Source organism: Eretmochelys imbricata, chromosome 4 (assembly GCF_965152235.1).
Source record: "Eretmochelys imbricata isolate rEreImb1 chromosome 4, rEreImb1.hap1, whole genome shotgun sequence".
In the NCBI taxonomy this organism is placed as follows: Eukaryota; Metazoa; Chordata; order Testudines; family Cheloniidae; genus Eretmochelys; species Eretmochelys imbricata.
The window spans coordinates 34,121,096-34,138,601 of record NC_135575.1 but is presented as its reverse complement, the minus strand read 5'-3'; the positions used below and the strand labels follow the sequence as shown (position 1 = coordinate 34,138,601).

Sequence of the window (17,506 nt, the reverse complement as noted above, 5' to 3'; positions counted from 1 at the left end):
AGTGCTTAAGTACCTGGCTGAATCAGGCTCTTAATTGGGAGCTGTTTTATATTCACAGCTTGGTGGGTTTTTTAAATGAATTTAAAATGTCCAGTGATCACAAATTGCTGCTGAGAGGACAAGTAATCTTTCTGGAGGCTTATTTTCAAATGGTCTCTCTCTCCCCTCCCACACAGCTGGAAACTGGTGCCTAGCTATGACACCACCAAAGACCTAAACGAGGAATGAGGCCAATCACTGGGTACAGTTAAGAATTCTGTCTAAAAGTTTAGCTGTCAGCCTAAGCTAAACATGGCTCTAGCGGTGCTCTTAATCTTCCTCCTGAGACCTCCTCTGCACCTTCTTTCTCAGTCACTGTGAACAGCACCACCATCCTGCCTGTCACTCTGGCCCATAATGTGGGCATCATCTTCGACTCGGGTATCCAAGTCCTTATATCGGGCTATGTCTAAATCTTGAAGATTCTTTCTGCATCACATCTCTAAGATAAGGCCTTTCCTATGTATCCACACAGCTAAAATGCTCAGCCAGGCTCTTGTTGTCTCATGTCTCAATTACAGCAACATCCTTTTCTCTGGCCTTGACAAATGCAATTTTGCACCGCTCATATTCATTCAGAATGCTGATGAAAAGATTATTCTACTAGGCTAGCATAGTCACCCCTCTCTTTTTTGTCCTGTCATTGGCTCCCTCTTCTATCACATCAAACATAAGCAACTTGTCTTCATTATCAAGGTCCTTCACAGCCAATCCCCAAGCTACCTGCTGTGTCTCATTCAGCATCAAGAGGTCAATTCCTGCCTCCAATTGGTCAATCATAGCAGTCTCTATCACCCATTTGTTAAATTTTCAGACAAGCATATTTTCTCTCAGACCCCTTGTGCTTGGAAGGAGCTCCCCATAAATATCCGCAAAGCCACCTCATTACCTTCATTCAAATCCCTCCTTAAAACTTTCCTTTTCCATGATGCCTACAATAAATATGACCATGGTTATGCTGCTGGTGCACTAATACCACTGCCTGTTATACTGACCAATACGGTGTCATTTTTTCCATGAACTTCTCTGTCTGCCTTTCTGTATTGGTTGTTGCTTGCCATAGATTTAGGGCATGTCTAAACAGCAAATTAGCACATAGCAAATCTACAGTACTCCAGCATGCTGTGCACTCTAACTGTCCATGTGGACCGTGCTGCTGCACTCTGAAAGTTCCCCAGTGTGATTTGCATACTGCTGTTTCAAACATTCAGGGTGCAGCAGCACGGTCCACATGGACAGTTAGAGTGCAGCATGTAAGTGCACTGCAGATTTACACCACAGCTTGCCTCACACTTATGCTTCGTTTAGACATGCTCTTAAACTATAAGTGCTTTGGAGCAGGGACCGTCTTTTTGTTCTGTTTGTACAGAGCCGAGCACGTGGATCTTGGCCCCTGAGTAGGGCCGGTAGACGTTATGGTAATGCAAATAAATGATGATGATAATCAGGTGGAGCTCTAGTTAAAACCAAATATCACTGCTGTCACAGCAGATTGTGGAAGATGTGAAACTATATTTAGTGTGCAGAAAAGAGTATAAAGATTTTGGTTGGACTGTCCCAAGCAGAAAATCAAGCTTGAGAGTAAACATATTTTTTAGCTGTGAGCAATAGTCTTTGGAGTGAGGGCTCTGTGCCCATATTGCTCTCTCGCACCTAGAGTGCCCTGAGGAGTGGAAGTGATACAAAACATATACAGGAAATACCTGAGAAGAAGAACTGAACAGACTTGGTAGACTTCTTGAGACGTTGTAAACTCAAGTTCTAGACATAAATTTAGAGAAAAGTGCTTTATATGTTGACAGGTTTTTTTAGAGAATCTCCATGAAGAATCTTTCTCTGTGAATGAGAAGTATGCAGGCATTAGCAGATACAGACAAACTTTTAAAGGTAGCCAACCCCCTCCCCACCTCCAAAAAAACACCAGTTTTATATATGGAGAGTAGAGCTGTTCCTTTTTCCAATTGTATTTTCATTAACACAGTCTTTGAAAGAAGAAATTACTTTAATTAAAACAGTTGTAAATGAAGGAATTGATTCAACAGTTCTATTTCCTGCAAAACTGTGCATGAATTACGGGCCACACCTTGATATTCTGGGACATCATACAGTACAGATGGAAATTGGGTATCCTAGATCAGAAAAGGAAGAGAAGGAATCATAAGAAAGATAGTAATGAACTTTACAGGTGGCTAACGCCACTTAGGATATTTATTTTAATTGAGTTGCAGTTATGTTAGTGGTTACTCAGCTGTTAACTGGAGATGATTTCTTAGGCTATGTCTACACTGGGAGCTAGGAATATGGTTTCCCTGCTTGTGTAGGGTAGCTCTCATCAAGCTAGCTTGAATACAAATAGATGGGTAGCCCAGGCAGTGGCAGCGGAGGCACAGCTAAGTCGGGTCAAATACAAACTCTCCTGAAACCACTGAATATGTACTGAACACAGCTCAGTCATGCTTCCACTGCTGCTACCCATGCTACTGTGGCTACAAGGCTATTTGTTCTCCTGGTAGCTCACTGAGTGCTTGCACGAGTATATGTATGTGAGCAGGGATATGGCATCCCTAGCTCATAGTGTAGCCATAGTCTTACTTAGGAGCACTTGTTTACTGTTTACCCTTTGGGGATAATGTAGAATTTTGATGATTATGACTTCTATTATACAAGCATAGGAAATGCCACTTTTAAGGTTGCCAATTCAACCTTAATTCTTCCCCTGTGTGCATCCATCCTGTGCACTGAATTAGGCAGGTATCTTGGTGGGGGGGAGGGAATAGTATGTGGTCATATAATTAAAAACTGTTCTAATGCAAAGATACTTGGGTGCTTGAATTAAGGTTACAATACTCTTTCACGTTTGAGTATTCTATTGTACTTAAATTAACAGTACAGTATCTAGAAACTCAGGGGTGTCTTTTTGTCATAAAGTGTCCTTTATTATTTTCACTGGGGTAAAAAAATCCTGCACGCTGAGTATATCTCATAATAGAAACCGCAGATTTCTAAGTCATTGTGTTCTGCAGACTGTAACAGAGAGACCAGAAAAAACCGTGTAGTAATTTAGCATGGTCTCGTTAGTCCAGTAGATGCTGTCTATAATTATGAATACCTTTTGATTCCCTGATCATAGCAAAGGTAAGTGTAATTGTACATAGGTTGCCTAAGGACTGTTTTTGGAGGTATACTGTACCACACCACTATATTCCTTTGTTGTGTAGCTTAATTTTGCCTTTACTGTTTCTCCAGCACATTCATGTAATTCTTTTCCTAGTTAGTAGCAAAACTGTACAGAAGATCATAAACTACAATTTGAGTGGGAAATCAATAATACAGTAGAACCTCAGAGTTACAGACACCTCGGGAATGGAGGTTGTCTGTAACTCTAAAATGTTTCAGAGTAGCAGCCGTGTTAGTCTGTATTCGCAAAAAGAACAGGAGCACCTTAGAGACTAACAAAGTCATTAGAGCATAAGCTTTCATGGCTTTAAGGGTGGCAATTTTGCAACAGAAAAGCTTCAAAAACAGACTCCAACCAGAAACTGCTGAGCTTGAATTAATATGCAAACTAGATACCATTAACTTGGGTTTGAATAGAGACTCCGAGTGGCTGGGTCATTACACATATAGAATCTATTTCCCTAAAGTTAAGTATCTTCACACCTTCTAGTCAACTGTCTAAATGGGCCATCTTGATTATCACTGCGAAAGTTTTTTTTCTCCTGCTGATAATAGCTCATCTTAACTAATAAGCCTCTCACAGTTTGTATGGCAACTTCCAACTTATCTGATTGTATATATATTTCTTCTTACTATATGTTCCATTCTATGCATCCAATGAAGTGAGCTGTAGCTCACGAAAGCTTATGCTCTAATAAATTTGTTAGTCTCTAAGGTGTCACAAGTACTCCTGTTCTTTTTCTAAAATGTTTGTAACTCAGAACAAAGCGCAATTTGGGCTCCAGCAGCTGACACTCCAGGCCAAGGTCCAGGAGCAGCTCTGCTCGCTCCTCAGCACTGGCAGCTTCTTTCAGACTGAGTTTGTAACCTTGTCCCCCTCCTGGCCAGGGGAAGGGGGTAAAACAGCGCATCCCCATTTCGGCTGTGTGTGTGTGTGTGTGTGTGTGTGTGTGTGTGTGAAAGTAGCACAGACCCCAGCGCTGCTCCTGCTCTGCCAACTCCAGCTGCCTTGGGCTGGAAGCCCCAGTGTCTTCACATCCTAGCTGTAAATGGCTGCCCCGCATGTAGGGACATGCAGCCCAGATGTGCCTACCTTTAAGATTCAATACAGGCACAGTACAGTATTTGCTCTTTCTTTTTTGGGGGGGGGGGGGGGGGGGTCCCTGCTGCTGCCTGATTGGTTACTTCTGGTGTCACATGGTGTCCAGTTGATAGGTCTGTCTGTAACTCTGGTGTTCATATCTTTGAGGTTCTGCTATATCAATGGAAGCTGGCACATGTTTACAATGCACCACTGAAGCAAGGGCTAGCGCTAGCAGTAATTACTTGAGTTAATTAACACTAGACTTGATCACTAATTTTTCATTGCACTGGGGTTTTTTTGCTGGAAAATGTTGATTCATAAGAACTTAAACTGTTTGCAAAACAGTTGATGGTTTTGACAAATCTGACTTGAAATTTTGGGGGGGAATAAATTTCATTTTTCTGAGTTTAAATTACTTTTTGATGTTTTAGTGAATTTAGACTTAAAGCTTAAAAAAAGAAAGAAGATCAAAACCAAAATGAAATGTTTTGAAATTGTTTTGAATGAACCAGAGCAAATTTTTTTCGGATTTTTGGTTTGCAAAAATTGTCAAGATTTTGACACTTCATCCCAATTTGAGATGGGAAAATGTTTTGATATCTTCAAAATATTCATGGGACAGGAAAACCATCTTCTCCTCAGCTCTATTTAATACTCTGATTACAAGTGCCTCAATAAGAAAAGGAGTACTTGTGGCACCTTAGAGACTAACCAATTTATTTGAGCATAAGCTTTCGTGAGCTACAGCTCTCCTGATTGCTAACACTACTGTTTCCTCATTGAGAAGTGAAAATTGCAAAGCAAATGATAAGCTAGGTACTGAATCGGTATGAACATTTCCTACATATATACAAGAGACTAGATGGCAAAAATAATCCTATGAACTATGGTTCTGTTTTTCTCTAAGCATAAAATTCAGCCCCCTGATACTCTTAGAATAATCCTGCTTTTAAACAGCACTTTCTATATTTAACTCTTAAAATCAATCCAGTAAAATTCACCAGTAATGTAGGAACACTTTTTAAATTTTTTATTTTTCTATTTTGTATTTTACATCTGGGCTGTATTTACTGTATAATCTGCTTATAATGTCCAGTAATGTAAAAGGGAGTAATACCTGCACTGGGGAGAAGTGGCCCAAGCATCTTTGTTGGGTATGGAAGAATTGCAAAGCACACGTTTGGATTTTCTAAACAAAATAGCTACCTTTTAATTTACACAGAAAAAGTATTCCACCAGTAACAGTCACCAAAACAGTAGTCTGAACAGCTTCGAAAAGATGCTCACTGTAGCAGTTCCCAGCTATCCCATACAGATTCATCTCCAGACAAGCCAGAATAATTCACTGGAAACAGCTGAACACTCAGAAGTTATAAACAACTTTTGCCTGTGTTTGACCTCAAACACAGTAGGAGCACAACAGTTGCACAGAGACAAATTCAGCCCTGGTGTAAGCAAGAAAAGCTCCACTGGAGTCACATACAGCAGGGCTACATTTTGGCACAATGGAGCTGAATTTAGCCTTTGTCCATTGGTGACTGACTTCATTAACTCTTTACTGCTAGGATAAAATATTATGCAAATCAGACACCTCATTACTAGGCAATGAGACAAGCTGGACAAAGTGGTGATAGGTACATGCTACTTCTGCAGACTACAGTAAAGCACAATGCAGTGGTGCATTGAAGCCTCTGAACCACATGTCCTGTGCTGGATTTTCTAAATGTAGAAAAAATTAATGTTTGCCTCGGTATGGGTGCTTTGAAAAGCTGGTAACATTTGAAGCTGAAGTATTGAGACTTCCCCATAGAGTTCCATTAGCTGCTGAGGCAAAATTGCTCTGCATAGAGGGGTTACTGGTGAAAATGATCTAACTCACTTTGGCTCAGTCCTGTTTAGAGATGATAACATGGTGGGTATAATGCATTCTACTATTTTAAGTCCTTGGGTATGTTACCATCTCTCATGAGATCAGCTGGGATTTTCAACAGTCCCTAGATTTAAACACCAGGGTGTTAGTAACTGAACATTCTCAATGAGTTTGCATGACTGGAATTCGCATCCCTGCATCACTCTTACAGAGCCTGAGTTTCCTGGCCTTTTGAGCATTCTGCAAAGTATATCTGTTTGTCATGGTGTGGTTTTTTTGGCAGGGGGAGGTTTGGTGGAATGTGTTGGATTGGGTAGAGGTGGTTCTTCTACAGTGAGGAGCTGTTTTAAAGTTAACTTCTTAAAAATTCAGCAATTTCACAATTATAAATAGGGATTATGGCTGGGAAAGCTCTACCACACTTTGTGGCCCAGCTTTCTGCATTTTGTAATTCTCACTGAAATTCACTGTACATAAACTCGGCTATAATTTAGTGGTTTTGTATTCATCATCAATTATCAATATATTTGTGAATAAGATGCACTGATTCACTTTTCTGGGATTCAGGATGCATTATTTTGTTCTTTTTTTGTGTGTGCGGGCTCAGTTACATGTTTTTTCACAATAATAAAAAGCAAAAGCACCATGGATTCTAGTGCTTGTGAATATTTGTGAGAACATTCACAATGGAAAGGCTGTTAAGCAAATAATAGAGTATTTCTGTGTCACCACAATAAATTAGCTAAGTGTTCCCAAATAATTTTTATAAAGCTTAGCTCACCCAGAAACAATACCAAGTGACTTATTTGACAAATAGTATGGTTCAGTGGGGGAATAATAAATAGTGAAAGGGCACAGGGAGAGATTCTGTGCTGCATCTCAAAGATGCAGGACAGAACTCACAGATAAGGGGAGGTTAAGGCAGCTTTAAGTCATCTTTGCATCCTCTGGGGACTGGAATAGCCTCTGGCGTAATTTAGACAGCTCCATGGAACAGTCTAAATTATGGTGGGTTTCCTAGTTGATCTATGGGCCCTCCTGCTGCCCAGAATATCCTCCCCACTCACTACACATCCATCCCATTCCTGACATGTCCTCTACATGAGGGCTTTCAAGGGGATCCTTGAAGGACAACTTGTGGCTGTCTACATCAGTTTTTGAACTGGGAAAGTCCTCCACTGGAGAGTCCCAAGGCTTTTAGGGCCTCTTTACCTTGCATAAAGTGCCCAGAGTGAAGGAGAACATCTTATCAGTATTCAGAGTAACAGCCGTGTTAGTCTGTATCCGCAAAAAGAAAAGGAGTACTTGTGGCACCTTAGAGACTAACCAATTTATTTGAGCATAAGCTTTCATGAGCTACAGCTCACTTCATCAGATGTGAACACTTCATGAACCAAGAACAGGTGAAAATTTGTTTTCTCAAGCTATTCCTTAAACAATTGTAAATGACATGTTCATAAAAAAATCTATTTATGGATAATTTTCAAACAGAAAATAGAGCTAAGTTTTTCAGATAAACTATCTACAAGGAATAATTTGAAAAGTTCTAGATACAGTGCTATATGGCTTATCTCAAACTTGTCTGTAGTTACAAGAAAGGAATGTTTCTATGCAAAACTTCACTTTTATATTTAGGATAATCATATAAAGCAGAAGTTGCAATGAATGCTGGATAATGCCTAAACAGTTAAGTGAGAAACTAGGTAGGTGAGGTTATATCTTTTTTTGCAGCAACTTTTGTTAATGAAAGAGAAAAGCTTTCAAGCTTGCATAGAGATTTTCTTCAGGTCTTTGTAAGCTCGAAAGCTCATCTCTTTCACCAACAGAAGTTGGACCAATAGAAGATATTAACCTTACACACTTTGTCCCTCTAACAACCAGGGACCAACAGCTACAGTAACACCACAAATAAATAGTTACATCATTGTAAAGATTTTATTTTTCTCTCTTTAAAGTCTAGGGACTCTATCCAGTTGAATGACCTGAAGGCAGAAATGTCACCGCGGATTTCAGCAGAAGATCTGATTGACTTGTGTGAGCTGACGGGACCTAGTCACTTCAAAACGCCTACAAAGAAAACTAAAAATAGCAAGCCAAAACTACTTGTAGTTGACATCCGTAATAGCGAAGAGTATCCTTCAAATTGGCCCATTCACCACTACTGCTACCTATTTTAATTGGGCATGATAAATATTTTAAATAGAGCTATAGATATGCAGCAGAGAGTCTGAAGGTAGGGTTGATAGTGGAAACACTTTCTCTGTGGAAAAGAGGGCAAAGAACTTTCCCTATAAGTTAGTCTCTCTTGCTCCTCAGGCTGTGGGCTGGATCCTTGATCCCAATGAGATCACTTTGTACCACTGGAGCAGCACACAGTGACGTTAAAGCTGCCTGGGGCACCTGAAGATTCTCCTGACATGATAGAATCTTGGACTGGTGGAAAGTTGGCATAGCTGGTTTTACATCAGTAGCTCTCTGCTCCACTCCTTCCCCTCCATTGGTGCAATGGGTGTGCAAAGAGGGGATGAGCTTTTGGGGGCTAGAGGGGAAGCGGAAGCGTTGGTATATGATGTGTTCTGCCAATCCTCATCTAGAAAAAAAATTCCTGAGGAGAGTATTGTAATTGGCATAAGTTAAAGTAGCCCTGTGGCTGCTCTGACTTATGCAGGGAGGCTTGTTCAGCTACCCAGCTGACTCACAATCAGGGAAGGTATAAAGGCAGCCTACAGCCACCTTTTTTCTCAGTGCAGCTGAGGACTGTACCCAATATATTTTTCATTATGTCCTTCAAATATGGCTTTTAATTCAACATATACAACTTCAAGGATTTTTTTGTTGGGTTTCTTTCTTTCTTTTCTTCAGTTATGTGATTCTTTCAGCAAGAAGCATATCTCTGTCAGCAGTTTCCATCAAAAAGTGGGATAGATCACAACACATTGTTAGGTGAGTCTCTTAATGTCCTAGGCAGCATTTTACAGTATAATTATTTATTTGTAATTACTTATGTACCGTTTTATAAAAAGTTCCTTTCATAACAGTAAAGCTGATGCAGATTATTGCTTTTAAAGGATATGTACCTCATTTTTCTAGGTAACAGGCTGTAATGTCTCAGTTAAAGGGTCAGGTCCAAAGTTCCTTCTTTTGTATACCAGCAAACAGCTCACAGTAACATTACTTGTCACAAAATGTTAGTGCAGATTTTATTGCAGTTTAGACATCCACAGAATTAATCATAGAATCATAGAATATCAGGGTTGGAAGGGACCCCTGAAGGTCATCTAGTCCAACCCCCTGCTCGAAGCAGGACCAATTCCCAGTTAAATCATCCCAGCCAGGGCTTTGTCAAGCCTGACCTTAAAAACCTCTAACGAAGGAGATTCTAACACCTCCCTAGGTAACGCATTCCAGTGTTTCACCACCCTCTTAGTGAAAAAGTTTTCCTAATATCCAATCTAAACCTCCCCCACTGCAACTTGAGACCATTACTCCTCGTTCTGTCATCTGCTACCATTGAGAACAGTCTAGAGCCATCCTCTTTGGAACCCCCTTTCAGGTAGTTGAAAGCAGCTATCAAATCCCCCCTCATTCTTCTCTTCTGCAGGCTAAACAATCCCAGCTCCCTCAGCCTCTCCTCATAAGTCATGTGTTCTAGACCCTTAATCATTTTTGTTGCCCTTCGCTGGACTCTCTCCAATTTATCCACATCCTTCTTGTAGTGTGGGGCCCAAAACTTGACACAGTACTCCAGATGAGGCCTCACCAATGTTGAATAGAGGGGAACAATCACGTCCCTCGATCTGCTTGCTATGCCCCTACTTATACAACCCAAAATGCCGTTGGCCTTCTTGGCAACAAGGGCACACTGCTGACTCATATCCAGCTTCTCGTCCACTGTCACCCCTAGGTCCTTTTCCGCAGAACTGCTGCTTAGCCATTCGGTCCCTAGTCTGTAGCGGTGCATTGGATTCTTCCATCCTAAGTGCAGGACCCTGCACTTATCCTTATTGAACCTCATCAGATTTCTTTTGGCCCAATCCTCCAATTTGTCTAGGTCCTTCTGTATCCTATCCCTCCCCTCCAGCGTATCTACCACTCCTCCCAGTTTAGTATCATCCGCAAATTTGCTGAGAGTGCAATCCACACCATCCTCCAGATCATTTATGAAGATATTGAACAAAACTGGCCCCAGGACCGACCCTTGGGGCACTCCACTTGATACCGGCTGCCAACTAGACATGGAGCCATTGATCACTACCCGTTGAGCCCGACAATCTAGCCAGTTTCTACCCACCTTATAGTGCATTCATCCAGCCCATACTTCCTTAACTTGCTGACAAGAATACTGTGGGAGACAGTGTCAAAATTAATACATATTGCAAGTATATATTCTGTACTATGCAAAATGTACCATGCTGTATGCATCTGAGAAAAGAGCTGTGAATTTTAAACTATAGAATACCTATATAAGGTTTCTTTTACACAAGTATGGTGATCTAGAAGAGTAGGATTGCTAGAAAGTGTCCCATGACATACGTATCAAATGTCTTAATCTTTTAAAATCTTTGTTACTGGCTTTTTCAGGAGTTTACAGCTTGATAAATCCTTTCTTTTAAGGAGAATGGTAAACTTAGGAAGAAGCAGTGCTAAAAGTATTTTCCTCAGTGTTTAATATTTGAGACTTTTTACTGCAAAACAGAGCTTGGTAGAATTGGGAGACTATTCCAAAGCATAACTGGAAATATGCCGAAACTTGAATGCTCAACACGATCTACTGTCTAGATAAAATAAAGAAGATCAAAGCATGGAAGTGTAATTTTTTCCTTGTATTTATTAATTTCATGAATCAGTTGATTTTCAAGTTAGTCAAAGGCTCAAGTATCTGAATCATTTGACTCATCATTGTCCGAACTTCAGTGACTTTTTTCCCTCACAGAATTAAGGTTAATTTTTAAGCTATATTCATAGTAAAGGTCAAAGGAAAGACTTTTAATTTGGTCCTCTTTTCTATCTACCGTGTTATTTAGAAGGCCAGCAGAAACTTGAGCTATTATACAGGAAATAGACTCTTTATCATAAAGAATGTAGCTATTATTCTCATAATAAATCCTCATCCGAATTTCACTAAGTGGTTCTCTTGTTATCAGACTCACTGTTCCAAGACCCTGGTCTATCTTTCTGGTCCGTCTGAGGCATATTAATGGGTGGTTCAGTGTGGGAAGCTGCAGTTACTCATGCTGTACCTATTCTGTAGATAAATAGCAGACAGACATCAGTCTCCAGGGTTGTAAGAAGTGAGGAGTCTCCTTGCTCAAAAGTGAGCTCGTACTGGAAATAAAATAATCCACTGAGTTAGTTGACCTGTTGTCTGGGAATGTCCCAATATCTCCCGGAGAACACACTATACATAAGAAATTGACTGACTGTCGGGTATTCTGAACATGTAGGTGAAATGCGAAGAAGAAGAGTGCCTCACCTATGCTATTCTATATCCACTCAGGGATGGGAGGTACTCAACCTTCAAATATTTTCATCTCAATGCAAAAAAGTCTGTATATTATCACTGTATTTCCTGTTATATATTACTGTTACCTATCTTCAGAAAAATGCTATACCGCTTTGTGAGTTTTATAAGAGAATATCTCAATATGCGCAATTATAAGAGAATCTCTCCATAAGAGAACCATTTTGTAATTTATTTTAATATTTCACTCATATGATGCCCTTTCATACACAACTTTATTGTTTTACAGGAAAGAAAGAGCAGAGTAGCTTTTAATGTGATTTGGTGGGAAACAGAGGACTTTCAACAGGTTTCTTGTTCATTAAATTTTTTTAAACAGTGTACAGCATAACTTCACTATAAGGCTGTCCTTGGATACTAAGGAATTGCTGTATTGTAATGAAGTACATATTGTGAGATCTAGTGACCCCTTTCTTCCAAGATTATTTTACCAAGAGAAAACTTTGTAATGACAAGGTAATGTACTCTTAGCGTTCTCTATTGCAGTAGAAAGCCAACAGTTCTGTCGTAGCCTCTTTTGATTTAACATGTTAACAGAAATACTGGCAGTATTCCATTCCTTTTATGAAGGTCCTAGCTAAGTACTTTATGGTCTTTCAGCCTTTCACAAAATCTCTGCCTTTGTAATCAGCTAAGAACTGGAATGGTTAAGATGGTCACTTAAGATTAGAAATACAAACCACAAGAAAAAACAGTCTGCATAGTTAGATACTAATGTCATTACTCTAAGTAAATGTATTTTATTCTATTTAAAGGTTAGGTCAGTTGTTGCATTGAGCAGCTTAGCATACTCAATATGGGCAAAGTCATGTTCTATCTAAAAGAACTGTCCTATTTTTAAACTTTTATCTTACTTAGTTCTATTTACAATGGAGCTGTGAATAAGAACTTTTTGTACAGTTTGTGGTGGGGGCGAGATTCTTCTTTCCAATTAGACACGAATAAACGACAGTAATTAATGGTATTGGGTTCTTGCTCTCATTAATCTTTCAAAAGTTTTTTTGTAATGCTTTCCCATCATGTAACAGTGATAGTCATCAAACTGGAACTGTTCACACTAATCACATTTAAGAAAGGTATTGCGGTATTAATCTTAAAAGATTAACTCTTAGCTCCTTCCAATGCAACTTCTTGTAATTAAAGCCTGCAGTCTACTAGCCTTCTACAAGTACTGCCATAAATAGTGACTAATCTCCATACTTGGGACTGGTATTCTTTTGAAGCAAATTCTACTTTTACTTCCGTGCTCCCCCAAACCTACTCCTGTACCTTAGGGAAAAAAAGATATCTGTCATGCTCACATGCACAAATAGTCATTTCTGTTGTAAATTCTCTGATAATTTTATTCAAGCTAGTGGAAGAATGGCTCAGTGTTGTTGTTTTTCTGTTAATTGGAGCCAAAAGATTTCACACAGGTTTTCATGTTCATTAATTGTTCATAAAATCTTTATTAGACTATTGTACCTTGGGAGCAGGACATTTAGGTCTGGATATATAAAAGGAGTTGTTTGTTGTGACTTTGGAGCAAGAGGACTGTATCATGGGTGTCCTATATCCTGGGTGAAAGCTCTAACCACCAGGCTATAAAGTCATTGCTGGGTTGTGCTCTCTAGCCCAAGTAACTCTTGGATTATTTAACCAAAGTGGAACAGCTTTAAGAGAAGAGATTGAGAAAGAGAGAGAGAGAGACATCAGAACATGGCATGTTGTTGTCTTTCGTGATGGAAGATGATGCTGATGACTGTATTATGGGTTATGAGTACAGTTGTGGTTTAAAAGACCGATGCGCAAGTGACAGTCCTTTCCACATGAAGTGCATAGCTTGATGCTGAGGAAGGGATTATAGTCTGTGCTTGTTGAATCTGCCACTGTTTACAACTCAGCCTCTGTGCCTCAAGATTCATACGACAGTTAACCTTGAACTGGGTAACCCCATCATTGACTACTGCTCGCCAGTGTGGTCTTCCAGTTGCTGATAACTCACAGCTGTTAGTCTCAATGTCGTGCTGTTTCGAGTTATGCTTCAGTGTGTCTTTTGAAGCATTTCTTCTGGCCACCTCCTTTGTGATTGCTCGCTTTCCAACTCCTTTAGCATCCTGGTGTCATCCATCCTCAGCACATGACCAGCCCAGCATAACTGTGTTGTGACAAGCCTGGCTTCAATCCCTGTGGAGTGACTACATTCCAGAATTTCATTATTGGTAACTTTATTCTGCCATTTGATACAGAGTCTGGAATGCAGATGTCGTAAATGGAACTTATCTAGAAGCTTAATATAATGCCTGTAGCAGGTCCAGGTTTCACACCCATACAGTAAGTTGGACAGCACAACTGATTTATAGACTTGGTTTGAAGTTTAATACCATATTGCCACCAAACTCTTCCTGATAGTCAACCAAATGATGAATTGGTTTTGCTGATATGATTTGTCAGTTCCTTGTCTATACTAACATAAATCTACAATATCCTACCATGATAGCAGAAGTCTGTAACAACATTTAGCTGTGTGTTTCTGATGGTGACTTTTGATTTCATGGAGGGTTTCCCTAGTGCAGGTTGATACATGGCCTCTGTCTTTTTCAGAATATAAGCCCGTATCTTTTTACAGACTTTGCAAATCCATTCATATTCAATTGTATCTGGTCTAGAGCAGAGTCATTGGCACACAGCAGCTCATGAACAACTGCCCGAAGACCTTTGTGGAAGATCGCAGCCTGTTCCAGAGAACTGGAAACCTATTTTGATACTGGCATTCTGGGCTCTTGTTAATCAAGCATTGCTGTATAGAAGATATTAAACAAGAGTGGACCAATTATGCAGCCTGCTTAAAACCTTTATTGACATGAAATGGGTCAGACAGAACACCATCTACGCAGACTTAAACGAGCATTCCGTTATGAAATAGCCTCAGAATGTTGGTGAATTTTTCTAGACAACCAAACTTATGTAATAATCGCCAAACCCACGTCTATTGATGGTGTCAGATCCTTTAGTCAGTTCAATAAAGACAGTGTAAAAGGTCACGTTGTTGTTCTCTGCATTTCTCTTGCAGGCTACAAATATCTTGTCTTCCATTCCTTCTGTTGGCCTAAAATCACATTGCAACTCCAGTAATGCGCATTTAGTGATTTTGCATAGCAGACAATCAAAGAGTGTTCTAGTCAGAACCTTTCCAGTGATGGAGAGTAATAGTTGCCATTGTCAGACTTTTCAGCTTTCTTCTGTATATGATGACAAAGTAGAGTCTCTGAAGTCTTACAGTAAATCTTCATTGCTCCATATATTGAGAAATAGTCCATGTAGTCACCTCAGCAGGATCTCAGCTCCATACTTGAATATTTCTGTAGGAAAGCCATCAGATCTGGAAGCTCTGTAATTCTTCATGGTACTGATTGCAGTGCTGACTTAATCAAAGGATGGGGCTGCATCCATGTTGTCATTACAAGGTGGCTGATCCATTGCTTTTATTGGTGCCTTGTCTGTGATGTTGGACAGCATGTTCAAAAGATCACTGAAATGCTGTCACCACCTCTGAAGGATTTCTCCTTTGTCAGTCACCAGTGTTAGGCCATCTGCACTCTTCAAAGAGACTGTAGTGCTGTATGTAGGACATATGCATCTTTTGAGGCAGCATAGAAGTCTTTGGGCTCCTGACAATCAGCATAGCCTTCATCTGCCTTGGCATTCCATGATTGATCTTGCATGTTTCTGAGCTAAGATTGGATATCATGACACAGATGCCTGTATGTTAAAACTGTGCCTACAGGGACATGGGATAAAAAATGTGATTATACGTCTCATGTTTTTTAGTGAGTAGCTGTTGAATTACTGCTTCATTCTCATCAAACTGATCTTGATGGCTCTACTCAAGGTGGCGAGAGCAGCTTGATATATGGTATTGTGTAATGTCGCCCACTCACTGTTTACATTAGCACCAAAATATCCCATAGCCCAATAGTTAAGGCATTCATTCACCTGAAAGGTAGACGATACCAGATGAAATCCCTTCTCTCCCTCAGATGAAGTGGGGACTTGAACCAGGTTTCTCCCACATCCCAGATGAGTACCCTAATGACTGGGCTAAAAGTTTTATGTGGAAGGTTCTCCTTTTTCTCCCCAGCTGTTTTGTATGAACTCCCCTGAGAGGACTGATCTGGCAGGCATGCTCAGATTGTACCTACCATTTCAGGCAACTTAGGTGGCTGAACACCTGTCTTCCCTTGACTTGTGAATCATTCTGGAACTTAGGTGTCTGGACACCCAGAGAGAGGAAGCAGAGACAGGAACATAGGTAGCTAGGGAACTTGTACTACAAAAACTGAGGGTAAGCACCTACAAGCTTCAGCAGAGGTTTTGTGCATCATAGTGGTGCCAAAACTGGGATTTAGGCATGTAACTCCTTTTGTGCATCCAGATTTTACCTAACAACTTCTAGGAGTTGGCTTTTACATACTAACCCTTTCATGGGTGTCCCATACGATACACAGAATTTCTTGATTTTAATAAGGTTGTAAATAAGAATTTGTCTAGCACCTTTTGTCTGAAAACCTATAAAAACTTTAAAATATTAAATAACACTCATAAAACCTCTGTGAAATAGGCAAATAATATCCCAATTTTAAAGATGTGAAAACTGAAGTATACGAAGTAAATGCTTCTCATTTAGTCGGTAGTGGAGCCAAGAATAGAACCCCAATCATCTGATTCCCAGTTCAGTGTATTAACCCCAGAACAGTCCTACATTTCATTGGTCCTTCTTGTAGTGCTTAAGTTTCTGTTGAAACTAAGAGATGCAGATGCTCGTGAAAATTTTAAGAATAAGCAAATAATAAATTAAACAAGCTCTTTCAAACTGCAGTTTTGAGCAGGGTGGATAAAAATCAATGACTTTAAAAAAAAAAAAAAAAAAAGATTTTTTTAATTTAAATTGGATTTTTTTGATACGTTTTTCCCTCGAAAAACATTTTATCTAAAGATAGTTTTAATTAAGATACATTATAGCTCAAAGATATCTCATCATGGAATAGGGATTATAAATGCTAATTCTCTAGTACGACACAATGTATTCATATAATGTTTAAGAAAAGTTTTGTAAATGACTTCCAATAGTTCATGGATTAGGGACCCAATCTTGTAGTTCCATGGGCTTCTGTATAGATTATTTAGGTTGATCTTTCTATCTACTCAGTGGTCAGTCTAGAAGATACCATCAGAGATGCTTAGTTTTGCATTTCTCAAACTGTGGATTTGTGTCTCCACTGGTAACATGCTTGTTAACAGCAAACATGTTTTTAAATAAATATATAGAGGTCAGAAATAACAGACCTCAACTCTATTGTCCTTCTGCAAATTTGTGTACACAGAGTCAGTCCCTTATCTCTCGCTAAAAGTGTAAAGTTTCAGAAAGTTCAATGAATAGAAGATTGTTGGGAGCAGAATAAATCCAGAGAAGGAAAAGAAATCTGGAGCTAAATGTGAGAAGCAAGGGACATGTGCTTGTTTTGCTAAAATATTATATGTTTGCTGTTGAAGAAAAAAATCCAGAATACTTAACATTGTTGTTTTCGTTAAATAAAACAATGTAAACGTCTGTCTGGTGATGTTCTCCTCCTAATAGAGCATGGCAAGAAAATCCTCCAAATATTGATGATTAACCTGTTGAATTGGAGATAGTTCACCTCCCAATGACTTTATAAATATCTGCTTCAATTACCTGACTAGTGATTTAAATCAAATCTGCCCTTGTTTTGAGTTCAATTTCAGTTTGGGAAATGTTCTTCCGTTTTTAGTTAGCTGAGATTTTGTTCATACTTCA

General features: G+C 39.5%; 1 protein-coding gene across 3 annotated transcripts in view; it reads left to right on the top strand.

The window, feature by feature from the left end:
- TBCK (TBC1 domain containing kinase) overlaps positions 1-17,506 on the top strand; it is a 188,080-nt gene that overhangs the window by 149,706 nt on the left and 20,868 nt on the right. Inside the window, exon 24 of one of the 3 annotated variants that reach the window (XM_077815107.1) lies at positions 8,126-8,301. The exons of the other annotated variants lie outside the window; for them this stretch is intronic. Coding sequence (XP_077671233.1) covers positions 8,126-8,301 — 176 coding nt within the window. The remainder of the gene's footprint in view (positions 1-8,125; positions 8,302-17,506) is intronic. 3 annotated transcript variants of the gene reach the window in all.